At 40.3% G+C, this 25,888-nt stretch overlaps 1 protein-coding gene across 3 annotated transcripts; it reads right to left on the bottom strand.

The window, feature by feature from the left end:
- Positions 1 to 280: 280 nt before the first annotated feature.
- LOC129811741 (protein phosphatase 1A) lies at positions 281 to 25,888 on the bottom strand. 3 transcript variants are annotated; one of them, XM_055863295.1, is made up of 6 exons: positions 25,520 to 25,888; positions 23,705 to 24,550; positions 23,393 to 23,510; positions 23,143 to 23,254; positions 22,773 to 22,830; positions 281 to 889 (listed from the first exon to the last, which is right to left on the bottom strand). In XM_055863295.1, exons 2-6 carry the CDS (start codon positions 24,533 to 24,535, stop codon positions 860 to 862), a joined length of 1,149 nt encoding a protein of 382 aa, XP_055719270.1. In that variant the 5' UTR covers positions 24,536 to 24,550; positions 25,520 to 25,888; the 3' UTR covers positions 281 to 859. The 3 variants fall into 3 exon arrangements, with proteins under 3 accessions (XP_055719270.1, XP_055719269.1, XP_055719271.1); XM_055863294.1 differs by lacking the exon at positions 281 to 889 and adding an exon at positions 8,826 to 18,011 and having other exon boundaries at positions 25,520 to 25,885; XM_055863296.1 differs by lacking the exon at positions 281 to 889 and adding an exon at positions 18,018 to 18,291.

Raw genomic sequence — 25,888 nt, 5'->3', positions numbered from 1 at the left:
ACTTCCGACTTCAACTGTACATACTGCTTGTAATAACCAAATCAGAGGTTCAATATAGTGTACTGGTCTGTGTGTCTTTGTGAATGTATAGCCTACACAATGAGGATGCTTGACCCCTCAGTGTCAGTGAAAGGGTGAAAAGTGACCTTCCCCCCCCCCCCAGATACTTACCCACTATGAATACCAATTAGCCTAAATTAGCATGGGTATCACAACGACCAACCACACACCTAGCAACCAACCAACCACACACCAACAAAACCAACCAACCACACAAGAAGAGATTTCGAGAAATCTGCTCACATGAGTCTTTATTCATGTCGCTCTTGACAAGGTGTTGGGCACTAAACATCAAACAGAGAATCCCTGAGCGTGTTATGTGTGTTGTTCCAAGGCTGAGGAAGCCCTAATCTCTTTCTACATTGATGTCCTTTACCCAAACAAAATGAAATATACTTTCAAAGCACTCTTGTCAAAATACAGTACATCATAAAGAGAGAACCATTTAGACTAGTAAGTGCTAGCCCATAGACTGTGAGGTCATAGGAAGAGATTTAACATCTTTGAGGTACCGGTTTATCTCTCAGATCCGCACCTTTGGTTGGAAGGATGTTATGTGATCGATTCAGACAGGTGAGGTGTGTGGAAAAATATTCATTTTTGCCAAAGAGGGTGCAGATAATCACTGATAGATTCTCAGCCTATTCTCAGCCTCTTTGGGAGGAAGGGGGCCGGTGTAATTCTAATTCATAAAATATGTGTGAGAAAATAATAATTCAAACACTTCAAGATCTGACAATAGCCAACAGCAAACACTCAGGGGGAAAGGTGGGTGGAGATCATCGGTTTAGTTCCTGTTTTAGCTGAAACCCCGGAAGAAGAGGATGTCCTGGGGAGGAAAAGGGGAGGATGTAGGTGAAGGATGGAGAAATAGAGTAACTAACAGCATGCAGGGACATGGATACCAAAAATTACTGTCTACATGCTAAAAAGAGATGCAAAAATCTGAGAACTATCTGTATGCAGAGGGACAGAAAAGTGACTCACTACCTTCTCAGAGGTACAAAGGAAAAACTGACTTCCGCATTGCATTCCGAGAAAGAAAACAGCCACTGACTGAAGGCCAGAGGCAAAGGCAATTAAACATTTCAAAGAGAGGGAGATGAACACTTCCACCTCACTACAGCACAGTCCACAAAGCAGAAAGCACAAGCTGACAGACAGACAGACACGGACCATGCTTAGTTAGAACAGGTGCTTCAGTAGTCAGCTACAGAGAAAAAGCAGACAGCCATGTATTCATCAACACATTTAAATAAGAACAAATAGTATACTTGATCTTGGGAGAGAAAGGAATGAACAGATCAGCAGGTAGAGCTTGAAATTATGCTGAACACGCAAGGTCAGTTTCCAGTCGAAGGGAAGCAGAATGTGATAGCATATTATTAAAGTTGTAATAAGCAGATGGTTGAACGGTGCAATTTACATCAAGTAAAAGTCAAAATAATACATTTGATACAATAGGCAAGCATGAAGTTGGAATTAAGGACCAGGCTTTGTACAAGGCAGAAAAAAGCTGTGAACTTTGAATGAACACAGGAGAGGTGACAAGAAGATGGTTTCCATGCCCCATCACATAAAGAATCTCTGACGCAACTCGACTGTCATGCTATATCAAAACAAGGGGGATCCTAACAATGGATTTATTTCCCTGCAGTGATATTTGTAGGGGGAAGGGAGGGAGGGTGGCTGGGGGTCACATATCAAAGTTTCAAGCTGACATAAATCAATCAGTCCCATAACTGGACAAAAACAACAGTAGTGACCTGTGGGCCATATCTGACATTAATCCTAAACCTTCCAGTCAGTGTGGAGGAATGACAGGACACGATTTGGTGGGAGAGAGAGAGAGAATGCTGATACAGGGCCTAACGAGGAAAGGTGCTGATGCTAATGAGTGCATCCGTGAGCCCTTAATGAGGCCGTCTCGTTTGGTGTCCTAATTCACAGTGATCCGCGTCTCAGGGGTGCAGGATAATGAGCTGGGCTGGGATTCCCAGGGCAGGGGGTTGTGTAACCCACCTCAAAAGGGGGACACAAACTCCCACAATGCGTGTGTGTGTGAGAGAGAGTGTGATAGAAAAGGGGGAGGGAGAGAGAGTGTGAGTATGTGAGAGAGATACAGTGTGTCTGTGAGAGGGGGAAAGGGCGAGAGGAGGAGGGGAAAGAACAGCTAGATGTCATCCCTGCCTGATACGCTTGTTTGTACCCATCATTGAATTGCTGTGACCAAGAAAGAAAAGCTTGGCTCTCTGTTACAAACTGACCTCGGGCAACAAGTACACTCACGGATAGAGGAAACGGTGAGGTAGACAGAGCAAGAGCGAGAGAGAGCAAGATGAGAGAGACAGGGTTAGAAGCAAACAAGAAAAAAAGGAGATGACAAGCCATGCAAGTCCTCAAAAAGTTTGAATGTTGATTCACCACAATATTTCCATTAAGTGTTGTTGGCTTTGAACTTGCATTTCTAGGAGCTACTGTATGGCCCACTTCAATCATTATCAATGAGCTAAGGCTCATGAACACTCTATATACCATCCAGGAGAAATGCCTATCCTCTAAAAGGATGGCATTCAGTGTCAGGTCTTTTTCACTAGGCTACCAAGAGAAAGCTAACTAACAACTACAGGAATCAGTGACCTCAGTTTATAAAACCCAAATGCAGAGTATGCATTGAGCCCCGCCGCCCCCGCCTCTTTCTGCTGTGTCTGCATTAGTAAGGCTCAAATGGGTTTCTGCCATGAGAAACAGAGCATGACATGCACTAAACAACGCCAGGCGGATGACAGGCCAGCTCCATTTGATGATGGCCGCCGCTGATGCGGACGCTTTTTGATGTGGAAAAATATCAGGGCAGCGTAAATCAGTATGAGACGCAGCTGGCCGCAGACCTAATGAGTCATCCACATTACACACATCTCAAAATGCAAATAGAAAATAACTACAGGAAATGTAACATTGATAAATTCACTCAATGGTGAGTTATGGTCTCATCTGGAATTTAAGCAAAAGCTCAAATATGGGAATAAGTACTTGACATGGTCTTTGAGAACTGTGTCATCAAATAATTCAGACACCACTCTGAAAACACTGATCAATAACTTTAGTGGAATGTCTGCTCACTGTCCACTACTGTTTTGTCAGTGAGAATGTGTTTCCACACAACTCTAATTGACACAGTTAATAACACTGCCACCCTCTGGCTGGCTGGCTTCATGCAGATCTACAAGTAACTGTGACTTTGCTCATTCCTCCAGTCACATTCACAGATCTGAATAGGAAGAGGTGATGCAGGAAAAGGAGGGGGCTAAATAAAAATACCTTTATTCAATTTTATTTCCAGAAACGGAGATGCACATAGGACGACTGTCTATAAACGGATAACTACAGTGCCATTTACAGATGATTCTTAAAGAAAAAGACAAATAGCGTCACAAAAAATCCTTGGACTAAACTATTAATTAATTTACAGTATTATGTTACTTTGAATCGGATACACTTACTCTATTCTTCTGAAAACAAACCGGACTATATAACAGAGTGCATGCTTTACATTTAAATGCTGATACTACTCTCTGTTATTATCTATGCATAGTCACTTTAATAACTCTACATACATGTACATATTACCTCGATTACCTCGACTAACCCGTGCCCCTGCACACTGACTCTGTAACGGTATCCCATGTATATAGCCGTGCTACTGTTATTTGACTGCTGCTCTTCAATTATGTTATTTTTATTTCTTATTTTTTAGGTATTTTTCTAAACACTGCATTGTTGGTTAAGGGCTTTTAAGTAAGCATTTCACTGTTGTATTCGGCGCATGTGACAAATAAGATTTGAGTTCTTGACTAAATCAGGGATTAAAGATCATTGCTCTGCTCCCCGTCCCCCAACCAGACCATTCAGGGGATCATAACAATCCAAATTATACCTGATCTATCAACGGCTTGGCACTGAGCACCGTTTGACCTTTTAACACGGCTCATGACATTATGTTGACATTTCAAGTAATCCCTCCCACGGTTCTTAATCTCAGTCACTGTAGATGGCCCTGGACCATCCCCTGAGCTGCAACTACGCCATGGATGCAGACAGGCAGTCAGAGACAAGCAATATCCATGGCAGGGCTAATGATTCCACGCTAAGCTAGAGCCCACATGTGCAACCACACTCGGGTTATGGGACAAATGCAGACATACATGCAGGCATGGGAATCAATGTAATGTGTATTATCGGTATATAATATGAAATGTGTTCATTGTTGTGTAAAAGAGAGGGATATTGCACCCTACCTTCTCAACCTAATATGAGCTACACTGCCTTCCCAAATGATTCACACCCCTTGACTTTTTCCACGTTGTTGTGTTGAAGCCTGAATTTAAAATTGATTAAATTGAGATTTTGTGTCACTGGCCTACACACAATACCCCATGATGTCAAAGTGGAATTATGTTTAGACATTTTTACAAATTAAAAATGAAAAGCTGAAATGTCTTGAGTCAATATGTATTCAACCCCTTTTATATGGTAAGTCTAAAAAAAAGTTCAGGAGTAAAAATGTGCTTAACAAGTCACATAATAAATTTCATGGACTCACTCTGTATGCAATAATAGTGTTTAACAAGATTTTTGAATGACTGCCTCATCTCTGTACCCCACACATACAATGATCTGTAAGGTCCCTCAGTCGATGAGTGTCACGTCCTGACCATAGGAAGTCTTTATTTTCTATGGTAGAGTAGGTCAGGGCGTGACTAGGGATTTAGTCTAGTTTATATTTTCTATGTGGGGTTCTAGTTAGTTTTTTCTATGTTGGTGTTTTGGTATGATTCCCAATTAGAGGCAGCTGGCTATCGTTGTCTCTAATTGGGGATCATACTTAAGTAGCATTTTTCCACCTGTGTGTTATGGGATATTGTTTTGAGTAGTGCATGTTGCACCTCTGTAGTCATGGTTTGTTGTTCGTTTATTGTTTGTTTTGCTAAGTTTCACTTTATAATAAATTATGTGGAACTCTACATTTCGCTGCGCCTTGGTCCGTCTCTACACATGAACGTGACAAAGAGTGAATTGCAAACACAGTCAACCACAAAGACCAGGGAGATTTTCCAATGCCTAGCAAAGAAGGGTGCCTATTGGTAGATGGGTTAAAAAAATAAAAAATAAAAAAAACAGATTGAACATCCCTTTGAGCATGGTGCCGTTATTAATTACACTTTGGATGGTGTATCAATACACCCAGTCACGACAAAGATACAGGCGTCCTTCCTAACTCAGTTGCTGGAAAGGAAGGAAACCGCTCAGGGATTTCACCATGAGGCCAATGGTGACTTTAAAACAATTACAGATTTTAATGGCTGTGATAGGAGAAAACTGATGATGGATCAACAACATTGTAGTTACTCCCTAATACTACCTAAATAACAGAGGGGAAATAAGAAAGCCTGTACAGAATAAAATATTCCAAAACATGCATCCTGCTTGCAACAACACACTAAAGTAATACTGCAAAAAATATGGCAAAGAATTTAACTGTATGTCCTGAAAACAAAGCATTATGTTTGGGGCAAATCCAACACAACACATTGCAGAGTAACACTCTTTATATTTTCAAACATCATTGTCATCGGCAAGGACAAGGGAGTTTTTTGAACAATAAAAAGTACCTGAACAAAGATACACAAGCACAGTCAAAATCCTAGAGAAAAACCTGGTTCAGTCTGCTTTCCAACAGACACTGGGAGACAAATTCACCTTTCAGTAAGACATTGACCTAAAACACAATGCCAAACATACACTGAAGTTGCTTACCAAGACGAAATTGAATGTTCCTGAGTGGCCTACTTACAGTTCTAACTTAAATCAGCTTGAAAATCTATGTCAAAACTTGAAAATGTCTGTCTAGCAATGATCAGCTTGAAGCTTGAAGAAAGATTCAAAACTGTCAACGCTGCCAAAGGAGATTCTAACATGTAATGACTCAGTGTCGTGAATACTTATGTAAACAAGTTATTTCTGTATTTCATTTTCAATACATTTGCACCAATTTCTAAAAACATTTTCAATGTGATTATGTGGTATTGTGTGTAGATGGGTGATATTTTTTTATTTACTTCATCAATTTTGATTTCAGGCTGCAACAACAAAAATGTGGAATACGTCAAAAGGGTATGAACACCACAGTGTATGTGAATACATACATACAGTTGAAGTCGGAAGTTTACATACACCTTAGCCAAATACATTTAAACTCAGTTTTTCACCATTTCTGACATTTAATCCAAGTAAAAATTCCCTGTTTTAGGCCAGTTAGGATCACCACTTTATTTTAAGAATGTGAAATGTCAGAATAATAGTAGAGAGAATTATTTATTTCAGCTTTTATTTCTTTCATCACATTCCCAGTGGGTCAGAAGTTTACATACACTCAATTAGTATTTGGTAGCATTGCCTTTAAATTGTTTAACTTGGGTCAAATGTTTTGGGTAGATTTCCACAAGCTTCCCACAATAAATTGGGTGAATTTTGGCCCATTCCTACTGACAGAGCTGGTGTAACGGAGTCAAGTTTGTAGGCCTCCTTGCTCGCACACGCCTTTTCAGTTCTGCCCACAAATATTCTATGTGATTGAGGTCAGGGTTTTGTGATGGCCACTCCAATACTTTGACTTTGTTGTCCTTAAGCCATTTTGCCACAACTTTGGAAGTATGCTTGGGGTCATTGTCCATTTGGAAGACCCATTTGCGACCAAGCTTTAACTTCCTGACTGATGTCTTGAGATGTTGCTTTAATATATCCACATCATTTCCCTTCCTCATGATGCCATCTATTTTGTGAAGTGCACCAGTCCCTCCTGCTGCAAAGCACCCCCACAACATGATGCTGCCACCCCCGTGCTTCATGGTTGGGATGGTGTTCTTCGGCTTGCAAGCCTCCCCCTTTCGCCTCCTAACATAACTATGGTCATTATGGAAAAACAGTTCTATTTTTGCTTTCATCAGACCAGAGGACATTTCTCCAAAAAGTACAATCTGTGTCCCTATGTGCAGTTGCAAACCATAGTCTGGCTTTTTTATGGCGGCTTTGGAGCAGTGGCTTCTTCCTTGCTGAGCGGCCTTTCAGGTTATGTCGATATAGGATTTGTTTTACTGTGGATATAGATACTTATGTACCAGTTTCCTCCAGCATCTTCACAAGGTCCTTTGCTGTTTTTCTGGGATTGATTTGCACTTTTCGCACCAAAGTACGTTCATCTCTAGAAGACAGAATGGGTCTCCTTCCTGAGCGGTATGACGGCTGCGTGGTCCCATGGTGTTTGTACTTGCGTACTATTGTTTGTACAGATGAACGTGGTACCTTCAGATGTTAGGAAATTGCTCCTAAGGATGAACCAGACTTACACATTTTTTTCTGAGGTCTTGGCTGATTTGTTTTGATTTTCCCATGATGTCAAGCAAAGAGGCACTGAGTTTGAAGGTAGGCCTTGAAATAGATCCACAGGTACACCTCCAATTGACTCAAATTATGTCAATTAGCCTATCAGAAGCTTCTAAAGCCATGACATCATGTTCTGGAATTATCCAAGCGGTTTAAAGGCACAGTCAACTTAGTGTATGTAAACTTCTGACCCACTGGAATTGTGATCCAGTGAATTATAAGTGAAATATCTGTCTGTAAACAATTGTTAGAAAAATTACTTGTGTCATGCACAAAGTAGATATGCTAACCGACTTGCTAAAACTATAGTTTGTTAACAAGAAATTTGTGGAGTGATTTCAAAAACTAGTTTTAATGACTCCAACCTAAGTGTATGTAAACTTCCGACTTCAACAGTACATGTGAATGTGTAGCACTCAATAAAAGCAGAAATAAACCCCACAAGTCATCACCAGTCTACTGTACTACACAATACTACAACATCCGCCACCTCAGGGTAAAACACCCCACAAAGCTCAGTGCTTCAATTACACCCATTTGGCATTGACTCCACTCCTCTGTTGTCCATGCATGACTGGATAATGTTATACTGCTGCATACAGCAGCACAGTCCAAAAGAGGATTCACTGCTAAAAAGGTCAGATCTGTTGGCTAGGATCAATTACAGTTACAATGTATCTTTTAGAGCAGCCATACTCAACAGGCAGACAGCAGGCCGGATGCAGACACAGAAGTGGGTCAATACAGACTGAGGGTCAACTTAAATACAATGATATTTTAAAATTCAGTTGGGATTCAACTTCTGGTATCATATGAGCACATGCACATTAGATATGGAAAATGTGTGGAATTGCAATGAAATTTGTTTTTTTAATTGCAAAATGTTTCTTTAGCGCCCTGGCATAATGTGTAGAATTAAAGGAAACACAATGTAAAACTGCTAAATTCTCTCTCTGCCAACAAGAGGGGTGTGGACAGTTTGGGGGTTGAATTGGTTACGAGGTAGGGGTTTCTTACTACGATAAATAACATTCATCCGGAGACCTTTGCCACCTAGGAAGTGTGTGTGACTGGACCTTCTCAAATAGTATTTAAGTACCCCAGTTTTAGAGATCACCTTTATTCCAAACCAGGGCAGATGCACTTCTTGTATCGTCAAAACATGAATCAGTACTTAGTGAGTTGGTGGGTCTTTCAGTATACTGTGTTAATGAAAACATTGGTATTTTATGCAGGAATCTGACATTGAGTTAAATTTTATATAATTATTTAAATGTGACAACGAATTGAACAGATCAAGACAGGAAATGAGAAGAGCTATGTAAGGTAACAACCCATTTATTTAGTGATACATTCTGCAAACTATACATTTTATTTCAAACTTCAAAGGCTAAAAAAAATTAAAGAAATAAGGACGGAAAGGCGGCGAGGAAATTCAGGGAAAGAAGAGAAAAAAAACACAAATTCACAAGCAAGGAATGCAATTTGTTCAATCGACTCAACACAAGTAGTACAATTTAGTTCAGGGAACAAAGCTTTTTAACATTTTATTTTCGGTCTTTCCTTTGGAGATGGGACATTATACAAAATATACAGTTATTGAACTTTGCAAAGTCTATCACAGAGGCCTCTGAGAAGCAGTTGAATTAACAGACAATACTTATTATCTACAGCAGTCTAAAGCCATTCTTGAATGTATTTATAAATATAGCAGACATGAATGTATGTATGCACATTTCTAATGCTTACAAGGTTACCCAATTGTTTATACACTTGCATTTGCTTAAAGTATTACATCATCTGCAGGAGTGAGCAATTAAATAAGCTTTCAAGATTCAACAAGGTAACATGAAAAAAAAAAAAAGTATACAAACCAGAAACGGTTGAAAATGTGTACCATGTGACTACCAACATAGTATGCCACTTTGAAGAGAAGCACCCTAACATGGAAACACTTGATTTTATTTATTTTTCAGTTACAAGAAAGTAATGTCTACATCTCTCCTTGAAGTGTTCCAATAAACAAGTACTTAAGTGATAGGGTTAGATTGGGTAAGGCAAATTGGTGAGCTTATTAGTGAGCTGAAAAGGTCAGCAACATGGGGTTCAGGTCCCCTGTTTAAGGGGACACAACCCACCACTGCTAAGGGTCACAGTAACGTCACAACTGAGGTACATCAATATGGACAATATGGGAACGAGCATTCAAATCTACTTTACTCCAGCCAGATATACCTCTGAACCTAACAGAACTAGTTCCAGGGGAGCAAAGGGACAACCTGTAAATAGCTTTATAGTTTTTTCTAGAACAATACTTTTTTGTGAAAGCTGATAAGAAAGACTATCAGTGCATATTTAACCATTGTCATTAATTACACCAAATACCTCTCACACATCTTACATTTCTAGAACCCTGAACATTGTTACAATTCTAGATCTCTGAACTAGTTGAATATCACAAAAGCGAAACAAGTTAGTGACATTACACAAGCAAGGGTTTGAGGCCATTCCTTTTCGTATAAGGTCAATGATTTTACTAGTTAATCAAATAAACTAGCATTTGCAGTGGATACATTATAGATATCAATATTTCAAATTTGCACATTTCAGTCAAATACATTAACAATGGGTTTGCCCGACTCCATGACAACTCAGTCTGACATTCCACAGATTCTGACATAACAGCCCAATCTGGGTATGATGGCTGTTTTCAAAGCAAAACTACAGAGGGGGTCTAGAAAAACAACCAATACTAGACAAATAGGTTTTCTATGAACTTATGAGGTACTGTAGTTTTATGGTATAGAAGAAAAAAATAATACATTGGATGCTTAGTAAGTGCTACGCTTTTGAACAATTAGGTCAGTCTTGTATGGTACCAGTCAAAAGTCCAAAATAAAAAAATACACCCTAATTGACCATTCTTTTAGAGCCATATTCTATTTCAAATGGGAGGCAAAGAAAGATTTACATAAAGGTTCAAGCATGGTGAATGGATCTAAGATCAGGATATGGACTTTGAATTTTGAAAGTGCCTTCAGAAAAGTATAAAAGTGCCTTCAGAAAAGTATTCATACCCCTTGACGTATTCCACATTTTGTTGTGTTACAGCCTGAATTCAAAATGGATTGAAAACATTTTTTTCCTTTTCCAGCCCCACACACACACACACACACACACACACACACACACACACACACACACACACACACACAACCCCATAATTACAGTGAAAACGTACTTTGAGATTTTAGCACATTTATTGAAAACGAAATACAGAAATCTTATTTACATAAGTATTCACACCCTTTTGCTAGGACACTCCAAATTGAGCTCAGGTGCATCCAATTTCCTTTGATCGTCCTTGAGATGTGGACTCCAAGTTGTAGTGACCTGTGGCCAATTCAATTGTTTGGACATGATTTAGAAAGACATACACCTGTCTATATAAAAAGGTCCCACAGTTGACAGTGCATGTCAGAGCAGAAACTATACCATGAAGTCTAAGGAACTGTCCATAGATCGCCAAGAAAGAATTGTGGTAAGGAATATACCTAGGGAAGGGTATAAAACAATTTCTAGAGTCCTGAAAGTTTACAAGAGCACATTTTTTGAAAAAAAAAAGATATAAAAAAAAAAAGGAACTACCCAGACTTTGCCTGGAGCTGGCCGTCTGACCAAACTGAGCAAGAAGGACCTTAAATCAGGGAGGTGACTAAGAACCCAATAACCACTGACAGAACTACAGAACTCCTTGGGTGAGATGGGAGAACCTGCCAGAAGGACAACGGTCTCTACAGCACTTCACCAATCTGGGCTTTATGGGAGAGTGGCCAGACGGAAGCCACTCTTGAGAAAAAGGCATATGACAGCACACCTGGAGCTTGCAAAAAGGCACGTGAAAGACTGAAAGCATAAGGCAAAAGATTGTGGTCTGATGAGACAAAAATGTAATTCTTTGGCCTGAATGCAAAGCGCTATGTCTGAAGAAAACCAGGCACAGCTCATCACCAATCTAACACCATCCCTACCATCAGCGGCAGGGACTGGGAGACTGGTAAGGATAGAGGGAACAATGAATGGAGCCAAATACAGGCAAATCCTTGATGAGAACCTGCTTCAGAGTGCAAATGACTTTAGACTGAGGCAAAGATTTACCTTCCAACAGGACAATGACCTCAAGCATAAAGCAATGCTGGAATGGCTTCAGAACAAGAATGTGCAAGTCCTTGAGTGTCCCAGCCAAAGCCCAGACTTGAATCCCATTAAATCTGTGGAAAGACTTGAAGATATCTGTTCACCACCGCTCCCCATCTAACTTAAGAGCTTGAGAAAATATGCAAGGAAGGGGGGGGGGGGGGGGGTCACAAATCTAGATGTGCAAAGCTGATACAGATATACCCAAGACGACTCAGGGCTGTAATCGCCACCAAAGGTGCTTCTAAAAACTATTGACCCGTGGGTGTGAATACTTAGGTAAATTATATCTGGATTTAATTTTCAATAAATTTGAAAAATGTAGAAAAACATTCTCATTTTGTCATTATAGGGTGTTGTGTGTAGTAGATGGGTGAGGGGAAAACAACTATTTTTTACATTTTATATTCAGGCTGTAACAAATGTGGAATAAGTCAAAGGGTATGGATACTTTGAAAGGCACTGTACATACGTTCCTTATGATGCTCACATAATTACGTGACATGTTCATGTAAGACCCTATCTCTAACACCTTAGTCACTATGCAAGTCTTACAGTATATATGCAAGTAGTCCGCATTCAAACTGGTGTGTCGACAACAGAACACTAACCTACTATCCAAAACTCTTTAAAAACAAAAGCGCCGCAGCACAAAATCACTGTCAAGCTGTACAGATGACTGAAAAATATGCGGCTAACCTAAAGATAAAAGTAATGTATTTCTGAAATAAAATGTATTTATTTCCAGTCTAGCCTTATAAAAACATTGACAGTAAATTAGTAACCTGCAAGTTTAAAACAGGTTAAGACAGATTTTCCTTTGACTTCATTTAGGTACTTGAAAATTATATACATACTGCAGTATTTCTGGAGAAAATACTTGCGTATAAGGACAATGAATGTTTGCTCTCCTCAGGGGAAGATCCAAACGCCTATGCAGGCGCTAAAACAGCTAGGGCTTGTGTGTTACTGCTGACCCGCTCTGTGCTCCTAAAACTTGGTTCCCTTCCACAAAACCACAGTGGGGAAATATATTTATTATTATTATATATATTTTTTAAACGTTTACCAATATAACCACATTTCTCATTTTTAAAAAGTGACTTGGGTAGCTGATTCATTCAGTCACTTAATGTTTTTTTCTAAGATCGCAAATGCTGTGTAATAATTATGAAGGCATTGTTTGACTTAAGTATACAATTGAACAATAAGTGTTTGTGTGATTGACATTTCAGCAGTTTAAGGGTACATCAACTGTCAGTATATCAAGTTCACAACAAAAAAGAACCTGGGTCCAAGTCCCTCATTCATGGACAAACATATTTAAGCGTTAAATCTGACAATTACTTTAAATGGTTTACTTTCTAAACAACTGCAAGTACGCATAAAATACAGTAACAAAAGGGTGGCATATCAAACCTTCTCTAAACGGTGTGTGTGTGTTTGTGTGTGTGTAATATATTTTATATACACACATACACACTACCGTTCAAAAGTTTGGGGTCACTTAGAAATGTCCTTGTTTTTGAAAGAAAAAAACTTTTGTCATTAAAATAACAAATTTGATCAGAAATACAGTGTAGACATTGTTAATGTTGTAAATGACTATTCTAGCTGGAAACGGCTGATTTTTTATGGAATATCTACATTGGCGTACAGAGGCCCATTATCAGCAACCATCACTCAAATGTTCCAATGGCATGTTGTGTTAGCTAATCCAAGTTTATCCTTTTAAAAGGCTAATTGATCATTAGAAAACCCTTTTGAAATTATGTTAGCACAGCTGAAAACTGTTATTCTGATTAAAGAAGCAATACAACTGGCCTTCTTTAGACTAGTTGAGTATCTGGAGCATCAGCATCATCATGAGTGGGAGGCCACGGTGCACAACTGAGTCTCAACATCAACAGTGAAGAAGCGACTCCGGGATGCTGGCCTTCTTGGCAGAGTTCCTCTCTCCAGTGCCTGTGTTCTTTTGCCCATATTAATCTTTTTTTCTTATTGGCCAGTCTGAGATATGGCTTTTTCTTTGCAACTCTGCCTAGAAGAACAGCATCCCGGAGTTGCCTCTTCACTGTTGACGTTGAGACTGGTGTTTTGTGAGTACTATTTAATGAAGCTGCCAGTTGAGGACTTGTGAGGCGTCTGTTTCTCAAACTAGACAATCTAATGTACTTGTGCACAATTGAGCAAGAGGACCAGGGCCTCCCACTCCTCTTTCTATTCTGGTTAGAGCCAGTTTGCACTGTTCTGTGAAGGGAGTAGTACACAGCGTTGTACGAGATCATCAGTTTCTTGGCAATTTCTCGCATGGAATAGCCTTCATTTCTCAGTACAATAGACTGACGAGTTTCAAAAGAAGGTGCTTTGTTACTGGACATTTTGAGCCTGTAATCGAACCCACAAACACTGATGCTCCAGATACTCAACTAGTCTAAAGGAGCCCATATTTATTGCTTCTTTAAAATCAGGACAACAGTTTTCAGCTGTTCTAACATAATTGCAAAAGGGTTTTCTAATGACCAATTAGCTTTTTAAAATGATAAACTTGGATTAGCTAACATAACGTGCCATTGGAACACAGGCGTGAGGGTTGCTGATAATGGGCCTCTGTACAACTATATAGATATTCAATTAAAAATCAGCCATCTCCAGCTACAATAGTCATTTACAACATTAACAGTGTTCACACTGTTATTCTGATCAATTTGATGTTATTTTAAAAATGGACAAAAAAAATGTTGCTTTTCTTTCAAAAACAAGGACATTTCTAAGTGACCTCATAATGTTGAACAATATATAGGGGTCAAGTTCAGGAGACAACGTGGTAGTTTGTTGCCTGAAGTTAGCCTACATCATTAGATTGTCAGTTGGTTAAAGAGAGAGAATTTCAAATTCAGTATGTTACCCTGTGTGTCAGACAAACAGGATAGTGTCCCAACCCTGAGCAGAGCCCACGGGATTAGAAGAGCACCTTAACCTACAGTGCTCCATTCTAATTGATTAAACATCAACAAACACAAGAGCATCTTGCTCACCACTTATCTAACCTAATAAACTGTGGACAGTTTATTAGGTACACCACTCCATTCACAAAAATGGATCGCTCCTACAGTGAGTCACGTGGCCATGGCTTGCTATATAAAGCAGGCAGACAGGTATCGAAGCCTTCAATTACGGGTTGATTGAACGTAAGAATGGGCAAAACGAGTGTCCAAAGCGACTTTTGAGCGTGGTATGATGGTCAGTGCCAGGCGCGCCAGATCCAGTATCTCAGAAACGGCCGCCCTCCTGGGCTTTTCACACACGACAGTGTCTAGGGTTTACCGAGAATGGTGCGACAAACAATAAAACATCCAATCAGTGGCAGTCCTGTGGGTGAAAACAGCTCGTTGATGAGGGAGGTCGAATGAGAATGGCAAGAATCATGCAAGCTACCAGGCGGGCTTCAAACAGACAAATAACGGTGCAGTACAACAGTGGTGTGTGCAGAACGGCATCTGGGAACGCACAACTCGTTGATCCATGTCACGGATGGGCTATTGTAGCAAATGACCACACCGGGTTCCACTCCTTTCAGCTAAAAACAAGAAGAAGCGTCTCCAATGGGCACGCGATCACCAACACTGGACAATTGAGGAGTGGAAAAACATTGCCTGGAACATGACAGTGAGTTCAGCTTACTTGAGTGGCCTGCGTATTCCCCAGACCTCAACCCAATAGAGCATTTTTGGGATAAGATAGAACGGGCTGTTCGCAGAATGAATGTACCACCGTCTAATCTGCAGCAACTGCACGACGCCATCGCGTCAGCATGAACCAACATCCCTGTGGAATGTTTCCGACACCATGTAGAATGCCCTGAATAATTCAGGCTGTTCTGGAGGCAAAGCGGGATCCGACCCAGTTCTAGATGGATGTACCTAATAAACTGTATATACATACATATGCAACAATGCATTTTAAACAATGGAAGAAAATTCATTTAAATAAAACCATCTCTCCACAAAATACATACTATACACTTTTCTTAAAAGTAAAAAATTAACTGCAAATCAATCAATCATACACTTTAGCAGCATACCGTGCTCTAGCTCCTGGTGCAGTGGCGGAGGTCTCTACACTAAGAGCACCCCAAACCACACAGTAAATACAAGGTGCTCTAGGAGAGCTCAATGCATTTAGTGGATTTGTTCTTGGTTGTATAGTTGAATATAGCAACATTTAAAGCAGCAATCAGCAGTTGAAACTATAACACCCCTGTTTCTGTAAAAACCTAAGGGTTGAGGCTGGAGAAATGTAACCAATCAAATTCATAGAGCTATGCATGCAAAGACTGACCATCCATGATATCAAAATGATAGTTATCCATATTTTTAGGCTAGCATTTTTTCACATTTACCTGGTTTACAAGAATTTGAGTAAAACAAGCGTATATTTTGGGTTCTGATGCGGTACGGCAGTTCTAAGCCTGAGGCATTTATAAGTTATATTCTTCAAGAAACAAATGTGAACATACCATTAATTTACAAATCCAAAAATTGATGTAACAACTGGAGATTGCTTCTTTAGAAAAAACACCACTTGGAAATTGGAAATAGAAGATTGAATGTTCACTTAGACTGGTGGTGGTAACTAGGGTTTCTAACAATCAGCACTTAAACACTTGTAAAATCAGATAAATGTTGTGATTTGAACTCCTCTCTGAAACTTAGAAAACTTCACTTCGCATGGGCTGTCATAAAGCTGACCTGACCCATAGACCACATGGCACCTGTGACATATTATGTTTATTCCAGTGGAGGCTGCAGATGGGAGGACGGCTGATAATAATGTCTGGAACGAAGTAAATGGAATGGCATCAAACACATGCGTTTGATACTTTTCCACTCTAGCCAGTACCACAAGCCCATCCTCCCCAATTAAGGTGCCACCAACCTCATGTAGTTTATTCAAAGTAAATAATCTAACACTCATGACATGAAAACGTGTCAACTAGTCAAGGTTCAGACAAAAAAAAAAAAAAAAAATATATATATATTTTAAAATCACTATGTCATTAGACAGGTTAACTGTGTCACGGACTTCACTGACAATTACAAAGTGGTTGTGGCAGATGTCATTTTGAAGTTCAAATAGCAATTTGTCAACTTAATCCTTCCACTGTCAAATAAAGTGTTATCTGAGTGAGGGGTAGTGAGAGATTGTATTGTGCTGATATGAAAGACTGATGAGGTGCAGAAGAGGTATGTAGGAGTAATGGCGCCTAAATCTCCAGCCCATGTGGTTCTGACATCAGCACCACCATAGCAAACATTAGCTGGTAGCTACAGTGCTGCAGATAGAGAACTACCTCTACACATACACACAAGCACCCAGGCACGCTTGCCAGTATACGCACGCACACACACATACACGGAATCCAACACAGCAAGTGTTAAAAGGTGTCAGGTGGGATAATCTTCACTTGCATCTTGGAACTGCTTTGTTGTGTTTACAGGAGAGCAACAATATCCTTTCTCTCCAAAAGACAGGAACACAATGAAGGACTGTGTAACACTTTACCATAGTTACTACAGCGTATAAAGAAAAAAGTATATGAAAAATAATTAAAATTGAACATGTAAATATTAGGATTTATATGGTTAGTTTTAGAGAGCTTACTGTGCTGTGAACCTATACAATTTACCCGTTTCTTTAATGAGCAAAGACTTAAACTAAAAAATAACAAGAGCAGGAGGATAATATCACCTGGAGGACAAACAGTAATATTCACTGAATAGACATTTGTTGGAACTCCAGAAGAGCAGGAAAAAGGCAGATAGTGCATAAAAGGTTCTTTCTCACTTCTTTCATTGTTTTACTTGAACTCAAGCTGCATTAAATACAGGCTGTTTGTACACGACAATTGCACTTCACAAAAACAGAAATATACAAAACACACAAGGAAATGTGAATCAAACTAATTACAGCAAAAAAATTAATTGTTTCAGCTGTTTGTTTTTTTAAGAACCTGCTGGACTCGCTAGTTATGGGTAATGTTAGGGGGGGAATAAAAGGTGAGAAAAAAATGGAGGGAATCCTGAACTTCAGAGCGGACTGGTGCTGCACAATCCGGGGTGTAGAGGTCTGTTTGCATCTCCTCGTCCTCCCATCATATTCCCTTCTTAAAAATGTAACGCTCAGAGTGGTGGGGAGACAGACTGCTGAACGGAGCTGCTGTGGGTCTTGAGAGGGTAGCGGGTTGTAAACTCTGTGCTGTGTTAGTGGTAGGGGTTGTGTTACCACATGTCGTCTGTGGACGCTGAGTCCTTGAAGGAGGGAAGGAAGGAAAAACCCTTCAGACACTGGGTCTACATCCAAGGGGTCTCGATTTCAACTCCTGGAGACATGCAAGAGGGCTGATCTTTCCACCCATGAGGTTAATTTTGTCCTACACTAGTTACGAACTTGGACAGGAATAAGACATTGTTCAAGAAAGAGTACGGATAAGTGAGCAGAGCTTTCCGGCAATTGAGATTGAGATCCCCGGTATTAACAGCAATATCTTGAAGTCTTCACTTTAACCAATTACATTTTTCCAGTTCTGGACTGTAAAATAAGGGGATTTTATTTGTCATATGCCATTTGATAGTGAAACAAGGTACTTTAAGGCTGATCAAACAAACCCAAATGATGCTATTCCTAATCCAGAAAATGCATTTTCACAGATTAGGAACAGCATTGTATTCCTGGTTTGTTTGAATTGCACTCATATATTTTCTGTGATAAAATTTCCTGTTTCCTGCCGAGAAAGCCATGTCAGAATAAAGAAGCACAACATCTCATTCACGTAACCATGAGAATGTCTGTATAGGAATGACTGCTTTATGAATGGTTGTTATGAATGATTGCGTCAATGAATATATTGCTTGTTAAACTATTTGTAAGATCCTCCCATTTGAAGAATCTTGAATATTATCCCCATTGATGGAACTTTAGGGAGCAAGTACACAAGATTGATATCAAATAATTGCAGCCTAAATAAATGGTCTAAGATTGCTCTGCCAGCTGTCACTGCTACTACAATCCTGCCCGCATAGATCAGAAAGCATATTTGGCCTTCAAAACACTGGGAGGGCCATACTTGAAACATTAGAAACAGTTTAAATTAAAATAGTATCTCCGTCTCAAAATCCACATCAGCCAATTAAAATTGTTGACGAGGTTGCACGTGATAGAACACTACTTGCTAGCTTTTCCCCATCAGATAGCATAGGGAACCTGGCATACGTACCCCTATGCTAACACAACCAGCTGGATGTGATTATTTCCTGTAACAAATTCTATATCAACCAATTACAAGTGTTGATGTCACTTTTTCTTGACAGCGTCCTAAAAGTTAAGTCCCCCATTTAGGGGACTGAGCGGTTCTAGACCGGTTCCGACAAACTTTATTGTTTAGAGAGCGATCTGTGAACGGTGCAACATCGATTGCTGTGCACTACGTAACAGCTCTGGTTGTCCCGTTTCGCATGCCGTTCTACACTCTCATCCGAGATACAGCATATAAAATCTGATTCCTAATTTGCACAAGGGGCGACGCATCACATTTTCTGGTTCATCCAGACAAAGGATCGAACTACCGTCTGAAATTTGCAGCTCCGCTTAAAATAACGCATATGAAATGTGAGACTAGCAATTGCAGCAAACACAGTCTAATCTCGCTGTGATGTCACATGGTTGGATGCAAAAATCATTCCGTAGAATTGAAACAAGATTAAATCACCCGTGTTTACAGCTCAAGTTGTACAAATCAGCAGACATTTGAATGGCTTCTGCACGTCGCTCAGAAGACACTGGGCAGAAAATGCTGTCAATAATTTGAAATGGTACCAATTTTGTATTGTCACTTTGTACGATAATATTTATTTTACAGTTAAAAAGTGAAATAATCATTTGATATGTAATATACATAACCATTTCAATCCTTTCAAGGCCTATTCCCCGACTTTTGTTGAATAGAAGAAAAAATATGATTTTGTTCATATGTTCATTACACTTGAGCTTACAGTACATTTGGAAAGCAATCAGACCCCTCGACTTTTCCCATTTTTTTTTACCTTACAGCCTTATTCGAAATAGGATTAAATCCCCCCCCCCCCCCCCCACACCTCATAATTACAAAGCAAAAACAGGTTTAGAAATGTTTGTTAATTTATAAACAAAATTATACATTTACATAAATATTCAGACCCTTTCCTCAATACTTTGTTGAAGCACCTTTGGCAGCGATTACAGCCTTGAGTCTTCTTGGGTATGATGTTATATGCTTGTCATATCTGTATTTGGGGAGTTTCACCTATTCTTCTCTGCAGATCCTCTCTAGCTCTGTCAGGTTGGATGGAGAGCGTCGCTGCACAGCTAGTTTTAGGTCTCTCCAGAGATGTTCAATCGGGTTCAAGTCCGGGCTCTAGCTGGGCCACTCAAGGACATTCAGAGACTTGTCCTGAGGCCATTCCAGCGTTGTCTTGGCTGTGTGCTTAGGGTCAGTGTCCTCTTGGAAGGTGAACCTTCACCCCAGTCTGAAGTCCTGAGCGCTCTGGAGCAGGTTTTAATCAAGGATCTCTGTACTATGCTCCGTTCATCTTTCCCTCAATCCTGACTAGTCTCCCAGTCCCTTCAGCTGAAAAACATACCCACAGCATGATGCTGCCACCACCATGCTTCACCGTAGGGATGGTGCCAGGTTTCCTCCAGATGTGACGCTTGGCATTCAGGCCAAAGACTTCATTCTTGGTTTCATCAGAGCAAAGAATCTTGTTTCTCATGGTCTGAGTCCTTTAGATGCCTTTTGGGAGTGGCTTCCGTCTGGCCACTCTGCCATAAAGGCCTGATTGGTGGAGTGCTGCAGAGATTTGAGAACCTTCCAGAAGGACAACCATCTCCACAGAGGAACTCTGGAGCTCTGTCAGAGTGACCATCGGGTTCTTGGTCACCTCCCTGACCAAGGCCCTTCTCCCCCGATTGCTCAGTTTGGCCGGACGACCAGCTCTAGGAAGAGTCTTGGTGGTTCCAAACATCTTCCATTTAAGAATTATGTAGGCCACTGTGTTGTTGGGGTCCTTCAATGCTGCAGAACATTTTTGGTAACCTTCCCCGGATCTGTGACTCGACACAATCCTCTCTCACGCTCCTTCGACCTCATGGCTTGGTTTTTGCTCTGACATGCACTGTCAACTGTGGGACCTTATATAGACAGGCGTGTGTTTTCCAAATCATGTCCAATCAATTGAATTTACCACAGGTGGACTCCAATCAAGTAGTAGCAACATCAAGGATGATAAATGGAAACAGGATGCACCTGAGCTCAATTTCGAGTCTCATAGCAAAGGGTCTGAATACTTAGGTAAATAAGTTGTTTTTTAATATTTTATAAATTAGCTAAAAATAAATAAATCCTGTTTTCACTGTCATTATGGGGTAGTGTGTGTAGATTGATGAGGGAAAATGTATTTAATCCATTTTAGAATAAGGCTAACTTAACAAAATGTGGAAAAAGTCAAGGGGTATGAATACTTTATGAATACACCTAAGCAAATATTCTGTATTTTTTTTTTTAAACGGAAAGGTAAGATTTTAATCTTTTTTGGCAGTATAAGCAGGTATTGTTTATGACTCTCATGATAAATAATTGCTTTTGGGTATGTCTATTTAGGTGTAAATCTACAATTTTACATTACATTTAACAGGTGAACAGAAGTCACGGCACCATCTTCTAATCAAAGTTACTAAAACACGCACAAAAGTTAAAATTGGACATATTGCTCACAGTATTGCGAGACAGTTTTTTGGGGGGTTTTTCATGGTAAATTCAAATCCCAGGTGAGATTGTTTTTTTCCTTTCGGAAATGTATAATTACGTTTATTATGCTAGTGTGTTGCGAAGGGTATAGCCAAAACCTTGTAAATGAAGATTACAAATATATTTAATGAGGAGCTTATTGGAGTCCCTCTTGCAGACTGAGACTACTGCTATACAGGGGTGTAGAGCTGCCGGAGCCACACTTTGCTACTTCTTAGAATCATCCGTTGTGGATGGTTCCCGACACTGCGTCTCAAAGCTGTCATCAAGGCAAAAAAGGTGGCTACTTTGAAGAATCTCAAATATAAAATAGATTTTGATTTGTTTAACACTTTTTTGGTTACTATATGATTCCATATGTATTATTTCATAGTTTTGATGTCTTCACTATTATTCTACAATGTAGAAAATAGTAAAAATAAAGGAATGTATAGGCGTGTCCAAACTTTTGACTGGTACTGTATTTTAAGAAATGCCATTGATTAGTGGATAAAGTTTAAGATCTTTGATAGGCTGATGTGGAATTTGTTGCAGGAAATATTCACTGTCAGCTGGTGAGGTTAGCATTGGGCTAACCTGTGCCAGGTTATCTGATGGGACCAGCAACAGTGTAGCGTTCTATCTTGACAAGTACATAGACGATTTGAATTGGCCGTGTTTACACAGGCAGACCAGTCAGCCCAATCATTGGCAAAAGACCTGATGTGATTGGTCAAAAGACCAATTTGTGGCAAAAGATCAGAATTGTGCTGCCTGTGTAAACACAGCCTCGATGTGTTAACTGTTCTGTGATATTGGCTGCAGTGTTAATTCATTATGTGTAGTTTAGTTCACTCCTGAAACAGCTGTTAACTGTGGGAAGAACTAAATGAGTTCTGTGATGGTATGGTAACGAGTAAAGTGGATTACAGAGCAAATCAAAAGTGAATTACAAACAAGGATGATACTCAAAAGATGAGTGCGACAATAAACTAAAACATACAGAAATCCATATATTGCCTCCCCATGATTCATCTTTAAAAACAGATATGGTTATTGATATGTTGAATGTTACAAATTGAGTTGATGAAAGTTAGAAAACGAACACAAAAATATTCATGTAATTGTATTTTGCCCTCGAAATACAAACGGATCTGCACAAACACACTATTTGATACAAACATGTATCTACATACATTCAAATAAACAAGCGTTTATGAGTGGATAGCAGTTGTCAGGAGATACTTACTGTGTCATCACTTCGGTATGGGTTGAGTTTGTTGTACACTGCTTCAACAACGTTTCGCCTAGGACACATAAAAGTTAACATGCAGGTTTAGCTTAGCAAGCAATAAAAATACCAATGTATATAAGCCCAATAAAAACAAAACAGTTTATACAGAAAAGCTAAATGCTGAGCATACAAGCCTGGAATTGAAGGGCAAAATTCAATTAGCCCAACTAACAGCCCAAACTTCCACGCTAGTCCAAACTATCAAAACCACTTTAGTGAAAAGTCATTAAACCTTACCCTGCAAAGCATGGTACTATTTCCCTAGTACTTAATCAACCTCAAAAACTTTGAGTTGGCTGAGGTCCAGTTAAAAGAGCTCACTCACTTGCTGGCCAGTTCACCTCCAGGAGGGAGGTTAGGGATGCTCTCTGATGCCAACGTCCGCATCACGTGGACCAAGTCTGGAACCCCTTCGTTTCCCTGCTTCTTTATGATCTCTGTGGGAATAGCAGAACCACATTCTCTGTGAGTAGAAAACAATATCACACTGGGTGAAGTGAGCTTCAACCACATCAAATTCATGACAATGTTTTTATATTATCTAGGTTTCTATATGGCATATTTAGATGCTGCACCTTCTACTCTGCTCTCCAGGAACTTATCCAGCTCTGCTTCCCTTTTCACGGCATCTGCTGTCACCTTTGGAGCCCCTGGGAGGCAGATCAGCACAACGCTCATATTGTCCCGACTCCCCTGTTCAAAGGGAGAAAGCGAGAGCAATACAGACAGAGTTAAAGGAAAACATTTACATTTGCTTTAGCATATTCAAGTAATCCAAAAGGCATCTATGAAGCCTACTCATGTGACAAAATGCTGTGGTAACATCCAGGTACATGCAAATGCTTAACTGTTACTGATTCTGTGAACAATAAATTGACAGGTCTCACCTTGTACAAGCAAGTGTCAACAATTTCATTGCAGACTCTCTCAAGGTCATCGGTCACCTCTAGCCTGGACCTGACAAAGTCACACAGTTCCTCATTGGCCATGACATCCCAGATGCCATCGCAGGCTAGGACAATAAACTCATCTTCCACCTCAGACCTTTCAATGGCATACACCTCAGGCTCTGGTGAAACCAGCTGCTCCGTGGGGCCCTTGCCATGCACACACTTGTAGTCGAAGTCTCCCAGGGCCCGGGACACGGCCAGAGAGCCGTTCACTCTCTGGATCATGACAGAGCCTCCGGCGTTTTGAATCCTCTCCTTCTCCAGTGGGTTGCTGGGCTTGTGGTCCTGTGTGAAGAAGTGCACAGCTCCTCCACGGCTCAGAAGACCCCGGGAGTCTCCACAGTTGATGAAGTAGATGTGGCCTGGGGAAATCATTACCCCCACGGCAGTTGAGCCACTGCGGTCCACACCGTGCTTCTTCTCTGAGATGTTCCGCATGTGCTCGTCAATCTGCAGGAAACCTGTGCGGATGCCGGTCTTCACACTCTCTACATTGGGCTCCAGACCGCTCTGGAAGTCTGGGTTGCTGGTGATGTGCTCCAGCAGGTGCTCACAGCAGTATTTGGCCACCTGGGAGCCAGCATGCCCATCATAGACAGCAAAGAAGGACCAAGGGTCGAGCCCATGAGGCATGCCAATGACTGCTGTGTGCGCATCCTCCATCTCCACCCTCCAGCCCTGCATGCTGCTCAGGCCATAGGTCAGACTGTTCCCCTCACCATGAGCATTGTGCTTCTCCATCTTTGGCTTGTCCAAAAACGCCCCCATTGTAGCTCTTAAAACCTTCAAAACAGGAATAAAACAAAGGATAATAAAATATGTTAACTTGTTATTCTGCTAAACTCGGCTACATGTTTACTAATTAAACGCCCAAATATTTGCCAAATATAATTAGTTAAGATATGTATGATTTCGAAGCAGATAACACTGTTACAATCCTTTTATGGCAAAAAGATTAGATAGCACATTGGGCTGCACTCATACGTTGCACCCTCTAGTCTAAAAATAGGTGAGTACTGTAGATACATATTTTAAACACTAGCTAACGTTAGTTAGAAACATCTATCAATGAATTACTAACGTTAGCTGCTAGCTAAATAACCTATTTTGTAGGTGTTGGCCATTGATTGTGTGAGTTCAACAATAAAGTCAGCACTGCAAATAGTTAACGTTAACTACCCAAATTGCAAAACAATATCCTCCCGCTTGCTATTTTCCGCTTTCCTTACGCCCAAGCCAACGTTAGCTAGCTACGTGTTATTGTTTTGTAACTAGCTATTTAGTTTAGCGTTTAAGTTATGTTAGTCATCAATGAAGTAACTTAGTTCGTAGGTAATCTTACCTAACTAATGCTAGTTACGTAAAATAGCCTCCTATCCCTACTAGCTAGTTACTGTAGACATCGTCCAACTATGTCAATGACAGAGCCAGGGCTACTTAAATTCAAATAACAAGTCACATTTTTAATGATCACAAAATTATGAACAACAATGTTTTCAACAACGTTAACTAGCTGGCTGGCTATGGTAGTTAGCTTAAATCCTCCCGTCGCAATAATATGAAAACCAAAATAAACAAACAGCTGCGTCGTTGTGGGCCTTGGCCCCATAGCTTTGGCAGGCCTTAGTTACACTGCCCCACGGCCTATCCTCGTCGCGAAACACCCGCTGTGTATAGCTAATCAGTAATGCTAACAGACTAGCCTGGTAGACAATCAGAGATTTCTTACAGGCACAAACCACCGTGACTTACCAAAATCCGCAAGACCTGTTTTGAAGTTGTAAAAACAGCAACAGAGCAGAGGTGCTGTGACCGAAACACCGACGAGATGGAGGGAGCTTGCGGGTAACGTTAGCTAGCTAGCAATCACCTCACAGTGCATCAATTTGTGAAAGTGCGGAACTCCCTGTTCTGACTAAACCAGGGATGCATTACTTTATCATTTGGCGACGGTAAGTATCATTAAAATGTCCCTCCTTTGAAGTTTTAGGCCGGAGCTGTTAAGCCCAAATTAGTGTCAAGCCCCAGCCTATTCACTTGAATTTGACACAGCCTGCAAACTAGCTAAACTGGACTCAGAAAATACCCGGATGTTGCAGGTTGCGTGCTTGAAAGCATTAC

This window comes from Salvelinus fontinalis, chromosome 15 (assembly GCF_029448725.1).
Source record: "Salvelinus fontinalis isolate EN_2023a chromosome 15, ASM2944872v1, whole genome shotgun sequence".
Classification (NCBI taxonomy): domain Eukaryota; kingdom Metazoa; phylum Chordata; class Actinopteri; order Salmoniformes; family Salmonidae; genus Salvelinus; species Salvelinus fontinalis.
This window is presented reverse-complemented; position numbering and strand designations above follow the sequence as displayed.